General features: G+C 51.4%; 1 protein-coding gene across 2 annotated transcripts in view; it reads left to right on the top strand.

Annotated features, from left to right (window-relative positions):
- LSM3 (LSM3 homolog, U6 small nuclear RNA and mRNA degradation associated) overlaps positions 1 to 16,404 on the top strand; it is a 38,240-nt gene that overhangs the window by 4,862 nt on the left and 16,974 nt on the right. Inside the window, exon 4 of one of the 2 annotated variants that reach the window (XM_005696141.3) lies at positions 3,181 to 3,469. The exons of the other annotated variant lie outside the window; for it this stretch is intronic. Coding sequence (XP_005696198.1) covers positions 3,181 to 3,261 — 81 coding nt within the window. The 3' untranslated portion in view covers positions 3,262 to 3,469. Of the gene's footprint in view, positions 1 to 3,180; positions 3,470 to 16,404 lie in introns of those variants that run through there. 2 annotated transcript variants of the gene reach the window in all.

Genomic DNA, 16,404 nt, shown 5'->3' with positions numbered 1-16,404 from the left:
TGTCTTGACTGTTGCTTGCCAGCTCTATAATTTTATCAGTTACCCAGCTTGGCTGTGACTGAGTTTCCGTGCCTGTAAAATAGGGATGGTAGTACCGACTCATTTCATGCTACCGTTGAGGGTTCATTGAGAGACTCCACGACTAGCCTTCAGACGGTGATGGGCACGTAGTAAGTGCTCCGATGCTAGCCTTTGTTGGCTTTTGTGCTTCTGCTTCACCCCGGCTCTCCTCTTTTCAGGCACTCTTGACTCCTTGGCTAGTTTTCTTTTTCCTTCTGAACGTGGATTTTTCTTTGTTTCACTGTGCATTTTTCCCTCTCGCATGCTAATTGTAGTCACCGTTTGTTACAAGCCATCAGTCTGTAATGACAGTGCAGCATAAAAGCTTGAGCGCTGGGCGAACAGATGTTTGTTCACATCCTGGCTGCTGCTGGTTAGTTTTGTAACCTTGGGCAAATTCTAGAAATTTTCTAAGCCTCGAGGACCTCCTCAGTAAAATGCCAGTGCACTGGATTTGGTGCTTGCACATCTGGCGGCAGGTGATGGTTGCTGGCCATTATGATTGTGGATAAATCTGTGTCTTTTCTGAGCATCACTCTTCTCTAATATTCTTACTGCATAAATACGCACTTTGGATGTTATCTCAAACTCAGTACATCTAAAACTAGACTCCTGGTGTTCTTCAAAATGAGGTCATTCTCAATTCCTTGTTTCTGGTCATGACTTTCTTAGTTATCTGGACCCTTTATCTCAGAATTTTAACAAGTCAGCCCAAACCTTAGTGTCTTAAAAGCACACCCACTTACCAGCTCACAGTTTCTGGGGGTCAGGTGTCCAAACTCAGCTGGGTCTTCTGTGTTAGGGTCTCTCACGAGGCTGCACAGGGTTTGGGGTCTCATCTGGAGACTACAGTTGGGAAGGTTCCGCTGCTAAGCTTACTTTGATGGTTGTTGGGAGGATTAATTTCCTCAAGGGTTTTGAAATATGGGCAGACCCAGAGCTTGTTAGAAATGCAGGTTCACAGGCTCCACCCTGGCCTATGGAGTGAGGATCTCTCGGCATGGAGCCAGAAAACAGCCTTAAAAGCTGTTAAACAGGTGATCTTATGCATAGTAAAACTTGAGAACGCTGAGATATACAAAGAGTTAGATACATTCATGGCTGACAGGTATACTCAATTTAACATACTAAATTTATAGGTATTATTTGAATTTACTGTTCAGGGTTCTCTTTTTATGTTCCAATACCTAAGAAGCTCATAAAACCTAGTTTTTACATGTTAAAAAAACATTCTGGAAACCTAGCTATTACCAGTACGTTCTGCCTGGCACAGAAACAGTTCTCTGTCAGAGCTACATGTGGTCAGTTGTACAGATTCCTGTAAGCGAAGAAGGATGGATTGTCGCCGTCCCTCCGGCCTGCACTGTAGCAGAGCCAGGGACAGGATATCCACGGCCATAAACGCTCCCTTTCAGAAAAGGGAAGGACCCCGAGCAGTCACTGGTCCTTCTGGGACAGATCCCCTGGGAGCTGTGAATAGTAAGAGAAACCTTGCTTAGGTCAAGTATGACCTGTGCCATATTTGGGACACACTTATACTAAAAAAACCTTATTCTTTCTTTGTATAGAGCTCTTCATTGGTTACCTGTATTTTTATTGTTAAATATGGGGGCTGCAGAGTGTTGACAGAAACACTCGAGTATGCTGGGATATTCAGTTTGTCAAAAGGGTTTTGTTAGCCAGTCACTGGATCCTTTGTGAGAGCCATTTCTTTAAAACTTATGACCTCTCGTGTTTCCCGTCTGTTTACTTCCGACCAGTTCTTTGGGCCAGTAACCTCAAAATCCTTCTCTAGATGAAACTTGCATATGCCTTCGTTTCTTTCGTTACCCCCTCCAACAGGGTTCCTCTTGTACAAAGTAATGTTGGCTACGCTGGGTCACTTGCTAATATGAACTTGAATGGGAAGGCCACACCCTTAATCTCATCTTCCCCTCAGGGCTGAGTTTGTTTAACTGAGAACTTTGAGAGGGCTGCTTTGTGCCTCAGAGCTGTTTTTCTTGTTTTTGTCCACAGTTTGGAGTCTAAAGACAGTTGGCTTTCTGACCTTATGAATGCTGTTTCTTATCATCGCTGCTTGAAAACCTGTTAGTTATCGCCTAAGCTCATCTCTTCCTTACACTGCCCTGCCCAGCGCATCAGAGTAACAGCAACACTACCGATGTTTGGCTTTTTCGAACCTTTTCCCCAGAACCTAGGTTTGGGCCGTCTTCATGCTACTCTTTAGCCACTTTCTAGGCGACGGTTTTGGGACTTCCCTGGTGACTCAGACGGTAAAGCGTCTGCCTACAGTGCGGGAGACCTGGGTTCGATCCCTGGGTCGTGAAGATCCTCTGGAGAAGGAAATAGCAACCCACGCCAGTACTCTTGCCTGGAAAATCCCATGGACAGAGGAGCGTAGTAGGCTACAGTCCATGGGGTCGCAGAGTCGGACACGACTGAGCGACTTGGCTTCACTTCACTTCAGGCAACAGTTTTACTGAGGCCTGAGACGATTCCAGACCTTCCTTGTCTGTGTCCTTACTGCCTAAGGCTCGTCCCCTGGCTCACACAGGAGCTAGCCATACGTGAGTGGATTAGTGCCACAGTGAAGCAGATGGGAGGGCTTTATTGGTGCCCACACAGTCTCTAGCGAGGTTTCAGCTCAGTGTACCAGCTCTCCCCCTCGTGCTCAGTCAGGGATCCCGGCTTACTGGCTCTGCCGTCCCCAGGGTTCTCCGTAGTCTGAGTCCATGTGGTGGGGGAGACCCCAGAGGGGCCTTTGTGGGAGGCTTAGGGTCAGCCGTCACTCCTGCTCACGCCTCGTTGGTTAGAATCCCGTCCGTGGCGCCACGTGGTAGGCAGGGAGTGTGAGGAGTGTCTGGCCGTGTGCCGGGGGTGGGGGGCGGGGAGCGGCTGCGTGGATGGCTGCAGCCCCTCCCCTGGCTGTGTGCCAGGAAAAAAGGCACTCAGGAGATGGTTCCTTGTGTCGCAAAGGTGAGTGACCAGGGTTTTAAAGCCATTTGTTTGTGTTATGATGAATCTGGGTTTTTCTTTTCAAATTTCTATATCAAAAAATGAATACTACTACTACAAATTTGTATAAGTGGGTTCTGTGTTTTATTTTTTTCCCTCTTCCAGTCAACAAAACGGAATATTCCGATGCTCTTTGTGCGGGGAGACGGCGTTGTGCTGGTTGCCCCGCCGTTGAGAGTTGGCTGAAGCGAGAACTCGCCGCCTGTGGGAGACGGGCTGTGCTGTGCAGTCGCCCCTTTGAGTGTGGGAGATGGTCGAAGGGGAGACCGATGTGCATCTTGATGCTGACAGTAACCGAGAGTTCCTCCACTCCTGCAATAAGTTGATTTGTAGATAACTCACAAATAACCCTTCCAATAAATGTGATCGCCACGATACAGAGCTTTTCCAGGAATTGATTTGCTTCACTGTTTTTTTTTGGACAATTTCTGGGTTTCTTCCTTTAAATTAAATGTGTCGTTTCCTTTCTTGGTTTTTAACGTGGTCTCCTGTCTTGTGAATTCTTTGAAATAAGCACGTCTTCCATCCCCTTGCCCACTTGTCTTGCGTCTGCTGTGTTTGCAGCATGAAGTTGAGTCCTGGGAACTGCAGCTTTGGGTTTGCGTCCCTCCCTGGACCCTTCTGGGAAGGCACTTGTTGAGGCGCAGTGACTGCAAGGCAGGGAGGGCCATGCTGATGGTGGCCTACGTGTACGGGATACCGTGAGCACGCAGGGGCCCGCGCCCAAGCCAGAAGCACCTGGCTGGGCGGGTATGGTGCTGGTGATGGGGTCTCAGCGGAAACACTGGCGCTGCAGGGGCCGGTGAAGCCCAGTGCGCTTCCGTCTGTCTGGCCTGGTTTCCTAAGATCGGGCCTCATCGTCCAGCACGCTGTGCTAACAGGCAGTGTTTTAAGCCATGTGCAGGAAAGGTGATTTCGTTAGACGTTTTATGAAGTGGTTTCATTTTCTTTATTATGCCTGTTCCTACAAGTTAACGGAGACGAGGAAAGCAAGTGCGGGCAAACCGACAGAGGCTTCATCTGCGTCAGAGCCGGGAGGGAGCTCTTCTGCCGCCCGCACACTTGTCCTGGCTTCAGGGAGTTCCAGGAGCGGACCTGCTTACAGCAGCCTCTTCACCGTTGAAGAAGTAGGACTATGTTTCTGATGGTGGCCAGTGGTTGATCCTTGGGATTATTCTTCCGGAACAGAACACTTGTTTTGGAGCCGCTGTTGTTGGTCTGCGTGATAATCGCCATCTCCTGTCAGAGTGCACCAGGCAGAGGCACTTGGTGCCCGTCTGCTGTGCCATCCATGTGGCAGCTCTCCTGCAGGATGTTACGAGAAGCTGAAGCTCCGTGAGCTCTCAGTTCTGGCCTGTGGGTCCCAGGCAGTTCCCGGGGGAGCGTGCGGGCAGCCCTGGCTCCTGATGTCCACCACAGGCTGGTGTGATGACCACTCCGATTCTCTCCCTGTGGCATCCGAGATCTGTGCTTAATTCTTGAATATTTCTCCTAGAATTGATAAGTTACATAGAACTATTTTTGGCTGTGAGGACTATTGTCTACACAACTATGTTTCTAAAAACCATGAACCTTACCATCTGACCCAGTTGCCATTGTGTGCACATAAAACCCAGCTGCTCTATACAAACGTCTGCTTAGTCCTGGCTGCTAAGATAACGGGATAGGGACTTCCTGGTGGTCCAGTGGCTGGAACTCTGCGATCTCAATGCAGGGTGTGTGAGTTCGAGCCCTGATCAGGGAGCTAGGTCCCACATCCCACAACTAAAGATCCTGCACGCCACAGCGAAGATTGAACATCTGAGTATTCAACCAAGACTTGGCACAGCCAAGTAAATATTAGAAAAAGTGTACCTGCAGGATAATCCTCTGCATGTCCCCAGACGGGGGTTTTGTGAGCCCTTACGGAGCTCAGGCTGCCTGCCTGGAGGGTTGGAGCTGGGGCCCAACCCACAGTAGGGGCCATTCAAGCAGCGTCCTGCCACAGTCCCCCCTCCAGCCTGCTTCTCCAGGCCGCCAGGGGTGCTGCCCTCTGAGAAGGTGCAGTCAGAGGGCCCCGGAGCCACGCCTTGGATTTCCAGGGCTGCACGACACCCTGAGCTCCAGCCAGCTGGACGGCCTGATGTCACCGGAGCTGGGGACTGGTAGTTTCTGCGATGTGGTATCACATCACTCAAGGGGGAACCTCTCAGGCAGATGCCGTAGTTGGATCCCTGTGTTGGTGGCTTATGGCCCCGACTTGTGGTTTCCCACAAACAAAGATGGACAGACAAAACGTGCAGCTGCATACTCAGCATTGAGATGACACGTGCCCCAGCTGAGACCTGAGTGACTTGAGCTTCCCGGGTAAGACTGAAAGCATCAGCTGCAAATAGGCACTCTTCATACATTTTAAATAGTGGTTTTTAAAGATCTGCCCAAACTAGGCTGGTTCACACATGCTTCTGTGACAGATGCAGGCACATTGTGGAGCTATTGCAGGTTTGGTTCCAGACCCCACAGTAAAGCGAGCATCACTGATCACAGATCACCATAACAGTGGAAAAGTTGGGAATGGTGCAGGAATTATTGAAACGTGACAGAGACATGAGTGAGCAAACGCTGTTGGAAAAAACGCTCCAGGAAAGTTAATGCGGGGTTGCGCAAACATTCAATTTGTTAAAAAAAGAGCAATAAAGTGAAACACAACGAGGAATGCCTGCAGTACATCCCTACGTTTCAGCCTGCAGGCAGAGGGGAGGAATGTTCCACTGGGCGAGCGGCTGCCAGCTGAGAGCAGTGCTCACCTGCACTGGATGGAAAGTCACTGAAAATTAAAATTCCGGGAGTCGCCCTGGCAGGCCCCGGAGGCTCAATGACGTTTGTGTCCCTCGGCTCTGGTGAGCTTCGTGGGTCCCGTTCTCGGGTAGGCCCTGCCCACTAGCAGGTCCGGGATTACAGCCTACCTGCTTGCCAGCTGCCGTGCTTTCGTTCTCGACTGGCTCACGTGCTGGTCCCTGCCTAGCCCTCGTGGCGAGGAGAGCCCAATAGACGTTAGGGTCAGAAGAGCAATGGCCCCTGAATCGCTCGCTCAACTATTACGTGAGCTCACCGTTACAAGTGTTTTGCAAAGAGCAGGGGAAAGAGCATATGTAGAGGGCTTCCCTGGCGCTCAGCGGCGAAGAATCCGCCTGCAGCGCAGGAGCCGTGGGAGACTCGGGTTCAGTCCCTGGGGCGGGAAGATCCCCTGGAGGAGGGCGTGGAGACCCACTCCGGTATTCTGCTTAGAGAATGCCATGGGCAGGGGAGCCTGGGGGCCGCAGGCCAGAAGGTCAGAGTCGGACCCAGCCGCAGTGACTCGGCACGCGTGCACCGTACGTAGAGGCCTTTATGCTATTGCAGCCGGGGAGAGGGAGTCAGAGGACTTGCACCGTTCAGCGCAGAGATCTGAGGGGAAGCCCAGCGGGGCGGCTGGACCAAACTTAAGGTTCCTGAGGGGAAACCAAAGGGCCCTCAGAGTTTCTAGAAATGACTTATCAGGTTTACAGGTGCTACACAGATAGAGAGCCTGAGGCCCCTGAGAATGTAAGGATGACAAATATGACCTTCATCAGGCAAAGTGCCCCAGAGGTTACAAAATTATAGAAGTTAGATGGCGTATGTGAAATGGACCCTTCTCAATTAGTAGACGTTGTTTTTAAAGTGTTCAACAACAGGGAACAAGGGCTGAAGCAAGGAGATGAGAGGCAGAATGCAGCTCTCCTGGCAGCAGCGCTGAAAGCGAGGAACCTGGAGGACGGCCTCCCAGGGGACTCCGCGGCAGAGAATCTCCCCGCCACGGTAGGAGATGTGGCTTCGGTCCCAAAGTCGGGAAGATGCCCTGGAGAAGGAGGTGGCAGCCCACTCCAGTGTTCTTGCCTGGAAAATCCCGTGGATGGAGGAGCCTGGCGGGCCACAGTCCGTGGGGTGCCAAGGAGTCGGACACGACTGAATGACTAACCACACTGATGGGTTGGGCCTGAGCCACGTGCCCATCATGGAACTAAGGGTCAGATCATCCACCTAGGGATAATCTGGTCTGAGTGAGGAGAGGGGTACTTCTCTCAAAGGAACCAGGGGAAAGTGGGTGGGAGCTGGAGACAGAGTGCCTGTTGTGTAAGAATAACTTGCCATCTCCCCTGACTTACACAAAAACAAACCCTTTGACTATTAATGGATTATTAGTGGCAAAGTTTTTGGAACACACTTCATAGCAGAGATGTTATGATTTGAAGTCACTGTTCTGGAATCTAGTAAGAGGCCCTTGAGTACCCTGGGGGGCGGGGTGGGCGGGGGAGTCAGTGTGGATGGAGCTCAGACGTGTTTCATGACTGGGCGTGACAGTAGCTGGAGCCCTCTTCGGGGGCTGAGCTGGGGGGCCTGCAACATGAGTGTATGGGGCCTAAAGTAAGTACTGGGGGCCTTGGAGCTCTGAGGAAGGCGAGTTATTTGCACGATGTGAGTGAGAACGAATCCCACCCAACAAGTGGCTTCTTGTTAGCAGGTACCATCGTCTCAACCCCTGGGCCCAGGGCCTGGCCAAGAGCATGTCCCCAGGAAATACTGAATGACTGAGCAATTAAACTGTAAGAAAGCAATGACAACCCTACCGTTGGAAAGAGTAAATGGTACTTTTTTTTTCCGCCTTATTGAAGCGAAATTGATACAATTGTGAGGTATTTCTCGTGGGCATTGTAATGATTTGACGTTTGTATACGTCAAGATGGGGAGGGGATTCCCACCTTCTGGTTATGAATGCATCCATCACCTCCTGTCCATCTGTGTGTGCGCGTGTGGTGAGAGCTTTCTGCTTTCTCAGCCAATTTCAGTGTGGTCAGCTTAGCCACCGCGGTTTACACTCAGTCGTCAGGTTTTACTCAGGCCTGAAAGTCTGTACTCCTTTTCTACCGTCTGTGTTTCCCCCATCCTCCAAACCTAGAAACCATTTTTCTAAGAGTTTGACCTTTTCTTTTGTTTCAGGTTTCACACATGGTGCATGCAGTGTTTGGCTTCTTCCACGCAGCATAATGCCCTCAGGGTCTGTCTGTGTTGTTGCAAATGGCAGAATTTCTTCTTTCCTCGGGGCTGAATAACAGGGCATCACATATATACAGGCATATATCTCTACTTTATCCATTCAGAGCAAACGGTTCTTTCACAGGTGAACTTTCATACTGCTTTCCAGACACTCGTGATGTCCTGCCCACAAGTGGACACTTGCCCTTCTGGCCATCTTGTCCCATTACCATTTACCTGAGCACCACAGTAGACACCTCACTAGTTAGTAGATAGCCAGCAGTAGATCCCTCACTCAGTTCAGTTCAGTCGCTCAGTCGTGTCCGACTCTTTGCGACCCCATGAATCGCAGCGCACCAGGCCTCCCTGTCCATCACCAACTCCCGGAGTTCACTCAGACTCACGTCCATCGAGTCGGTGATGCCATCCAGCCATCTCATCCTCTGTCGTCCCCTTCTCCTGCCCCCAATCCCTCCCAGCATCAGAGTCTTTTCCAGTGAGTCAACTCTTTGCATGAGGTGCCCAAAGTACTGGAGTTTCAGCTTCAGCATCATTCCCTCCAAAGAAATCCCAGAGCTGATCTTTAGAATGGACTGGTTGGGTCTCCTTGCAGTCCAAGGGACTCTCAAGAGTCTTCTCCAACACCACAGTTCAAAAGCATCAATTCTTCGGCGCTCAGCTTTCTTCACAGTCCAACTCTCGCATCCATACATGACCACAGGAAAAACCATAGCCTTGACTGGAGATACCTCACTAGTTACCAATTTACACAGAAAACTAACACCAAGAAATTAAAGCACCCTAGTGTTTTAAATTCATTTTAGATCCATTGCCCAATTTTCGTACCTGGAACACGTAGATTCTTGTTTTCTTGACTGCTTTTAGAAGCCTCCTGGATGTGGCAGTAGCAGGCCCCACTGTAGCTTCTGACATTGATTGTTGTTGAGCCCCCAAGTCGTGTCCGATTCTTTTGTGACCCCATGGACTGTAGACCGCCAGGCTCCTCTGTCCATGGGATTTCCCAAGCGAGAATACTGGAGTGGGTTGCCATTTCCTTCTCCAGGGGATCTTCCCACCCTGGGGAGTGAGCCTATGGCTCCTGCGCTGATAGGCAGACTCTGTACTGCTGAGCCGCCAGGGAGGCCCCACATCAGATAAGCCCGCTTCACATCCCAGCTGTGTCAGGGACCTGCTGGGCCAGTTACTCACAGCCTAACGTCAGCCTGTAAGGGCTGGGAAGCGTTTCCGTAAGAAGCCCGGACAGATCCCAGAACGTCACTGACACATCTCGGACCTTGGGTTTGGATGTCATGAAGGGGACGCAGTCCTGGGAGGCCCATTCAGTTTGCTCAGGTCACTCACTGTATTCCAACTATCCCCACTTTTTTTTTCTCCCCAGATAGGTTTCAGAAGGACCATGAATGTGAGAAAATTTAACTCAATTAAAATTTATTCTCAAACGAGCTCTCAGTGCCAGGCTTGGTCAGTGGGGCACTGACCACAAACTGCCCAGCGCCGGTGCTGTGCAGGACGCGGCGGGCGAGGTGCGGGGCTGAGCCGATGGTGGCGGAAGCGGGTCCGGTCTGAGCTGTCCTCTGAGCAGCAGCAAGGGGCGTGAGTCCAGGGCCCTGGGAGCCCCGCCGAGCTCCGAGGCGGGAGCCGTTTTCGCCCGGTCAGGGGTCTGCAGGGAGGCCAGTGACTGGAGAAGGAGCGAGGCCGCACACGGGCCCTGGCGTTAGTGACGTGGAGTCTGCACGGCCCCTCCTGGTCGCACGCCGACTTTTTCCTCCCTGCCTCCTTTCCTCTCCCGTTTCTCGGGTGCTCAGCACGTGTCTGTCGGTGGCTCCCCACGCATCGTGGCTCAGCGTGGTTTCGGTGCTCCGTAAGCCCGGCTCTCCCGCCGTGGCCTGGTGAGGGCAGGGTAGCGGCCAACGTGCAAAACCGGCGCGTGCGCGGCCCCAGTCCGTGACTGCGCGGAGATCCGGGGCACTGTGGGCATCTCACACCCGCGGGTGAGGCAGGCCTCGGGGCTGTGCCCCCGGCGCTGCCACCGCAGAGCGCCCACCCGCCTCAGAGGGCGGGGGTCTCCCCTGGGGGCGGGTCGGCTGCGAGGAGCAGCGTCTGCAACCAGCTCTCGCGTCCGCGTCGGGCGAGTTCCGGCGAAAGGGCCTCCGCGTCCCGCTTCCGGCCTCAGCGCCTCGCCTGCAGCGAGGGCCGAGGAGGGCCGCACCCGGGCTCGCGCTCCGCCCGGCTTCCGGCCCCGGGCTCGCCTCACGGCCGCCTCCGCTGGCGGCAGCAGGTGGCGCTGCGCTCCGTGCTTTTCTGCCGCCCATTTATTTCCTTAAACCCGGACAGCGTGTGGAGCTCCAGCCTAACAGTATCTGTCGCTACCAGGAGCAAAGAAGGAAAGAAAATCGCGAGCTGTTCAGGCCCCAGGGAGCAAGTCGTCGGGTAAAACGCCCTGCGTGCCCACATACTGCTGAGTTAAAACGAGACCCATCGCCGGCCCGGCCACATCCCAGACAAGATGCCTCGGGTCAGCACTGTCCTGTGCGCGCCTGTAGTCGGCGGGCGGTGGAGCGCCCTCGTCGGGATTTGAGTCAGGAGGCTGCCACCGTTGAGGGGATGTTTTCACCTCGCGGCCTTCAGCTGTGCGCTGTCCTTTCAGCTTAAGCTCTGTGTGTTGCCGGAAGGCCTGCGGTCATTCTGTTACTGATTAGCAGAGCCTCGGCTTGGAGTTCTTGAAAAAACTCCTGGTGATGGTATTTGCAAGCCAGCAGTGTGTGCTCCACGAAGAGGAGAGATTTGGAGCCCAGAGGCCTTATGTGTGTTTGCCAGCAAGACTGCTTAGTGGCCCAGCCTCTGAGCCTCAGTTTGCTCCTCCCTGACCTGAGGGTGGTAGCTGCGCTCAGGAGGCTGAGCCTTCAGTGACTTTCGCGCAGGATCTGGCTTAGGGCCGGCGAGCAGTGGAGTTCAGAGTATCTCTTGTTTTCCTAATTAAACCAGTGGTTCCATGCCATGTGCTCCCTGACTCCTGACTGTCAGGCCTCTGTATTCGTCCAGAGTACAAAAGACCACTTGTGAACACTCCTCTGTCTTGTAATAAGGATCAGAGCTCTTCTTTATGAGGTCATAGTTTCTACCTGGCTGACTCTACTATAACAGTATTTAAAAAGTAATCATCACATTGATATCTGCCTTGGTTTTTCCTTTAAGACTTTACCAGGCTGAGGACTGCTAGCAAGTAGGTTGGATAAAAGTGAATCATGATGCGGATTTGGAAGTCAGATGAAGGGCAGGGGGCTTCCCCTGTGCAGAGTTTCGACCCCCCTCCCTCCTTGCTTCAAGGCGGAGTTTCTCTCATACAATTTTAGGATCCAGGGGAAACGAGTGGAACTAGCTCTTTGAACAAGGTCACCCAAGAGCATCACGAGGTGATGACGTCACTGTCAGCTCTTGCCCAGGAAAAACCTAGGGCTCAAATAACAAGGAGAGGACAGGTCATCTCCATGGCAGGTTGGCAGAGCTGGTTGCAGGCCACCGTCAAACATCAGGCCCGGAATGTTGTTAAAATGACCCGGGGCCACGCCTGCCTCTGCTCCGTCTGCCCTGGGTGGCCTTGCTGCCCTTGCTTCCTCAGGACAATTGACTGTCACCAACGGGTGGCTTTTTTGGTTGTTCTGTTTCCTAGAAGAAAGGTTACCAAGTGCCAGAATCAAAATAGAATGTGGATGGTGTCCCAGGAATCCTGTGCAATCCAAGCACACTCATATCGTCCCCTCCGGCCTGGAGGGGACGGAGCAGATAAGCGAAATCGCAAAGTTATTATCGCTCTGTTGGAAGTGACATCACGGAAGGCCTCTGGTCAGCCTCTCTCTCCCAGCTGGTCATGTTTCCGCCAGGGTGTGTGTCAAAGTGAATCCTAGTTTCAGCGCCCTAGAGGGACACTGATGCAAAATCCCTTACCTAAGGAATCCTTTTGTTAAAATGAGCGGTTATGCCCAACTTTATCCATTTCCCAATTCATCATTTAGGCTTTTCTTTTTCTCCTTGGCTTAAATTTTTTATTATTATTAATGGTATAATAGCGTTTTGCAAATGGTAGTGAAATACCCATGATAGCTTGCCTGAAGAACAAAAAACAAAAATTAAATTGAAGAATTCAGAGCTTTGTAGACTTGTCTTTCGCACATGTGGTGGAAGTTATCTCTTTTTTAATTGTAGAAACCCAGTGTAAAGTTTCCTGACTGTAACCACTTCTAAGTGCACGGTCAGCAGTGTTAGGTATGCTCACGGTGTGCCACACACATTGCGTTTCTTAAAGCGAAGCACTCCTGGACGTCCTTCTCAGCAATTAGAGACATCCCCTACCTGTAGCGTTTTTCTCCCCTGGCATAATAATTTATTACTGTGCCTAAACTTACTTTCCCAGGATATCAAAGCCTCAAAAACTAGCTCTAAGCAAAGTCCATAGGCAGTACTTCAAGTGTGGGAGCACTAAGAGAAGGCTGTGGGGCTCCATCCTCGACTCACCGCTGTCCAGACGCGCTTGGGTAGAAAGCCTCTGGACCTGCATAAGGAGAGCTGCCTCACTGCCATGGCTGGTGAGGCTCATGGTCAAGGCATTCAGGTCACAGCATCCTTGCCTAAAGCCTCCCTTGGCTTCCCATCTCACCAGAGTAACCTTGCGCGCCCAACCTGTCTCCTCCCCTCCCCGTCCCACCCTGGCCCACCTCTCTGATCTCATTTCCTTCTGGCCTCCTCACTGGCCCTCGAAAATGGCAAGCTCACTCCCTTTCAAAGGCCTTTTTATTTACTCCTACCTCTTTCTAGAATAATCTTCTCAACTTGTGCTGAGCAATAGGAACCCTTATGAAACTCACAGCATTCTCAATGCCCAAGCTACATTCTGTACCAATTAAATCATCATCTCTGGGGTGTAAAAAATAAAAATTCTGCAAGAATTCCAATATAACCACGTTCCAACAGCAGTGTCCTGATTCAGTGGTTCTAAATCAGAAATAGTAGCATCACCTGGGAAGCCCAACCCTAAACTTACTGAATTGGAAACTTTAAAAGTAGACCCTGGGAATATGTATTTTAACAAAGCCTCCAGGCCCCGGTGCCTGCCGAAGCTTGAGAACCATTGTCCCACGTGCCAGTGCTCGAGAGGTGGCCTGTGGGCCAGCAGCGTCAGCATCCCTTGGAGGCTTGTTCAGTTCAGAAAAGCAAAATCTGACACCAGCTGGTGAACCCAACCCGCTGAGCCAGAAGCTGCTCTTAGCATCCCAGCGTCTCCTGCACGTTCCCGTTTGAGAAGCTGTCTAGCTCTATGCCCCAGGAGACCCAAAGAGCAGTAACTCCCTGGGAACAGGAGCCCCCAGCACCTAGAGCTCAAGTTCTGAACTGAACACCCGAAGGCTTGGAGGAAAGGCTGCTTCTGGCAGTAGTGGGTTGTAACCTGGGGTATAAAATCAAAGCTGATGAATTCGTTGTACTGTAAGGAAATGACAGGGTGAGATGGTTGGATGGCATCATGACTCAATGGACGTGAGTTTGACAAACGCCAAGAGTTAGTGAAGGACAGGGAGGCTTGGCATGCTGCAGTTCGTGGGGTTGCAGAGTCAGATAGGACTGAGTGACTGAACAACAAAGGAAATACATGATTGTATAAATATGAAAGAGAAGGGAAACTCCTCCTTGTAGTAGAATGCCAGCTAATAAGCATGGAAGGGAAGATGGAGCAAGAAAACCACCCACAAATGCTAAAGCTGATGGTGAAAATTTGAGGAACAGGATGTTTCTCTTCCAAAAGTGCCTCCCCGCACATGATTTATTAATTGCAAAGTGGACAATAATAACTTTTTAGTGGAGAAACCTGGCCGCGACCCCCTTCATCTGGCAATCTTAGCATCGTCCACCCTGGGACAGCCCGACACCACCCACCTCCTGCTGCGAGGGGCCGAGGAGGGTGCAGTGTCCCTCCCGTGGTGTTCTTTCCTCAGGAAGCATCAGGAAATCCAAATAAAGCAACAGGTCACAGAGTAACCAGCCTGCATGCTTAAAAAATGCCAAGGTCAAGACCGACAAAGGATGGCCAGGGAACTGTTCCAGACTGAAGGAAACTAAAGACCCGTCAGGAACCCATGCAGTATGAGATCCCAGACCTGGAAAAATATATGTCGTTTTAAAAGAAGCAACTGACAAAATTTAAATATGGACTGTGGTTGTGTAAGCGAATGTTTTTATCTTAGAAATTATAGGGTAATGGGGCAGGATGTTTGCAGTATTTACTCTCAAATGGTCTGAAAAAAAAGTGTGTGCGTGAGTGAGTGTGCATATGTATGTAATGTGTGCTAGATATGCAGAGAAGAGGGCAAAAGAGTAACAGCTGGTGAATTAGAAGACAGGAGTTCCTTGTACTGTTCCAGAACTTTTCTGTGTGTTTAAAGCTATATCAGAATAAGAGTCATGTCCCCTCCCCTCAGGAAAAGACCCGAGAGAACAAACGACATAGAGCGAGGACGCAGCAGTGACTGGAGCGCCTGGACTTCTGAGTCCAGCCTGCCGGCCTCCGGGTTGTTCAGGCCTCCTCCATGGATCGCTCTGGCCAGTGCAGCCCAGCCACCACTCTGCCAGTCAGACCCTCCCTCCCTGTGGTCTCACCCGCACTCCTCCCCTCATAGCAGTGCGCTGGCATGTAGAGTTATCCTTGTTCATACACCTGTCTACTCGCTTACTGTCTCTTTCCCCTCGGATGTGAGCTGCGTCAGCACAGAGACTGTATCTGTCCTGATATACCCCCAGCACAGAGCCTAACAGCTCAGAGGCACCTCCTGTATGAGTCAAGTGAGTGAACAGACATCGGACCTCAGTCCCCTCGACCTGAGGATGAGTGAGGCGCTGCTCTACGACCCAACAGCAGACCCTTGCCCGGCCCTGAGGCTGGCAGGAGTCTGACAACGTGTGAGCTGCTGTTTAAAGAGCACCTCAACTCTCCCAGGCTTTTAGCTCCATGCCGTGCTAAGTCACATCAGTCGTGTCCGACTCTCTGCGACCCCATGGACTGTAGCCCGCCAGGCTCCTCTGTCAGTGGGATTTTCCAGGCAAGAATACTGGAGCAGGTTGCCATGCCCTCCTCCAGGGGATCTTCCCAACCCAGGGATCAAACCCATGTCTCTTACATCTCCTGCCTTGGCTGACAGGTTCTTTTCCACTAGCGCCACCTGGGAAGCCCTTTTATTTACAATCTCTCGTTTAATCGTCACAGTGACCCTTTTCCGTTCACCTGTTTAGCAGACAACATATCGAGTGCCTGTTCCTCACTGGGCACTAAGCAAACACTGATTATGACAGGCGCAGCCCTTACCCCCAGGGAGCTAGCCGGATTAGCCAGAGCTGGCTGAGAAGGCCAGGACTCAGAGAGGTTGCCCAGCTTGCTGAAGCCCACAGCAGGCTCAGGGTGGAGCTGGGAAGGTAACCAGCGTCTCACCCCAAAGCCCTTGCTGCTCTGCAGTGCTGAGACTTGGCCGCCCCCCAGGAGCTCCTGCTGCTGCCAGCTGGCCCACTCCTCGGACTCCCTCAGGGCGCCCCCAGCCCCCCGTCTCCCGTGACCTCGACTCTCACCCTCACGGTGCCCCTTTCCTCGGAAAGACATAGAACGTGCTGTATCTCAGCCATTCTGATTGTGTTTCTGATTACTCCTCGGCTTCTTGGTGCCGTTTGCTTCAGATAAGCTAGAGCCTGTTCTGCCTCACTGGGCAAAGGTTAAGTTCAGTGTAACCTAAGAAATAATCTAAGCAGGAGATAGAATCAAACAGCCTTACCAGAAAAAAATAACTGAAAAAAAGGCAAAAACCAAGAAACAAAATAAAAACCCACTTCAGAAATGTTTAATGAAGAGACCAAGCATGAGGAATTAAAACAATGTAAGAGAGTGGGGAAACTTCCTAAAAGATGTTTGATTTTTCTTCAACCCATTGATCTTTCCCCTCCTTGAAAGCGTTCTCCACCAATTAATCACTCAACTTATTACCCGGCCCTGTTTCCCTGTTTATAATTTTGAGCCTCAGGAATCCCTGTGAAAAGACCACAATAAATCTCACTGGTCAGCAAGACAAACATTTATCTTAAAGGATCAATTACTGCGCCGGGAGGTCTCGGATTCCTGGGGCTTGGTGCATGCCTCCACCCTTGATTTGTTGGGTGGCCTTCGCCTCTCTGTAACTGGGTTTCTGAAGCTGCACAAAGAAAACTGCTGCCCCCCTGAGTTGTGTTCTGAAGTTTCCCTGGGTC

This window comes from Capra hircus, chromosome 22 (genome assembly GCF_001704415.2).
Source record: "Capra hircus breed San Clemente chromosome 22, ASM170441v1, whole genome shotgun sequence".
In the NCBI taxonomy this organism is placed as follows: domain Eukaryota; kingdom Metazoa; phylum Chordata; class Mammalia; order Artiodactyla; family Bovidae; genus Capra; species Capra hircus.
The sequence above is the reverse complement of the archived record's forward strand: the minus strand, read 5'-3'. Positions and strand labels throughout refer to the sequence as shown.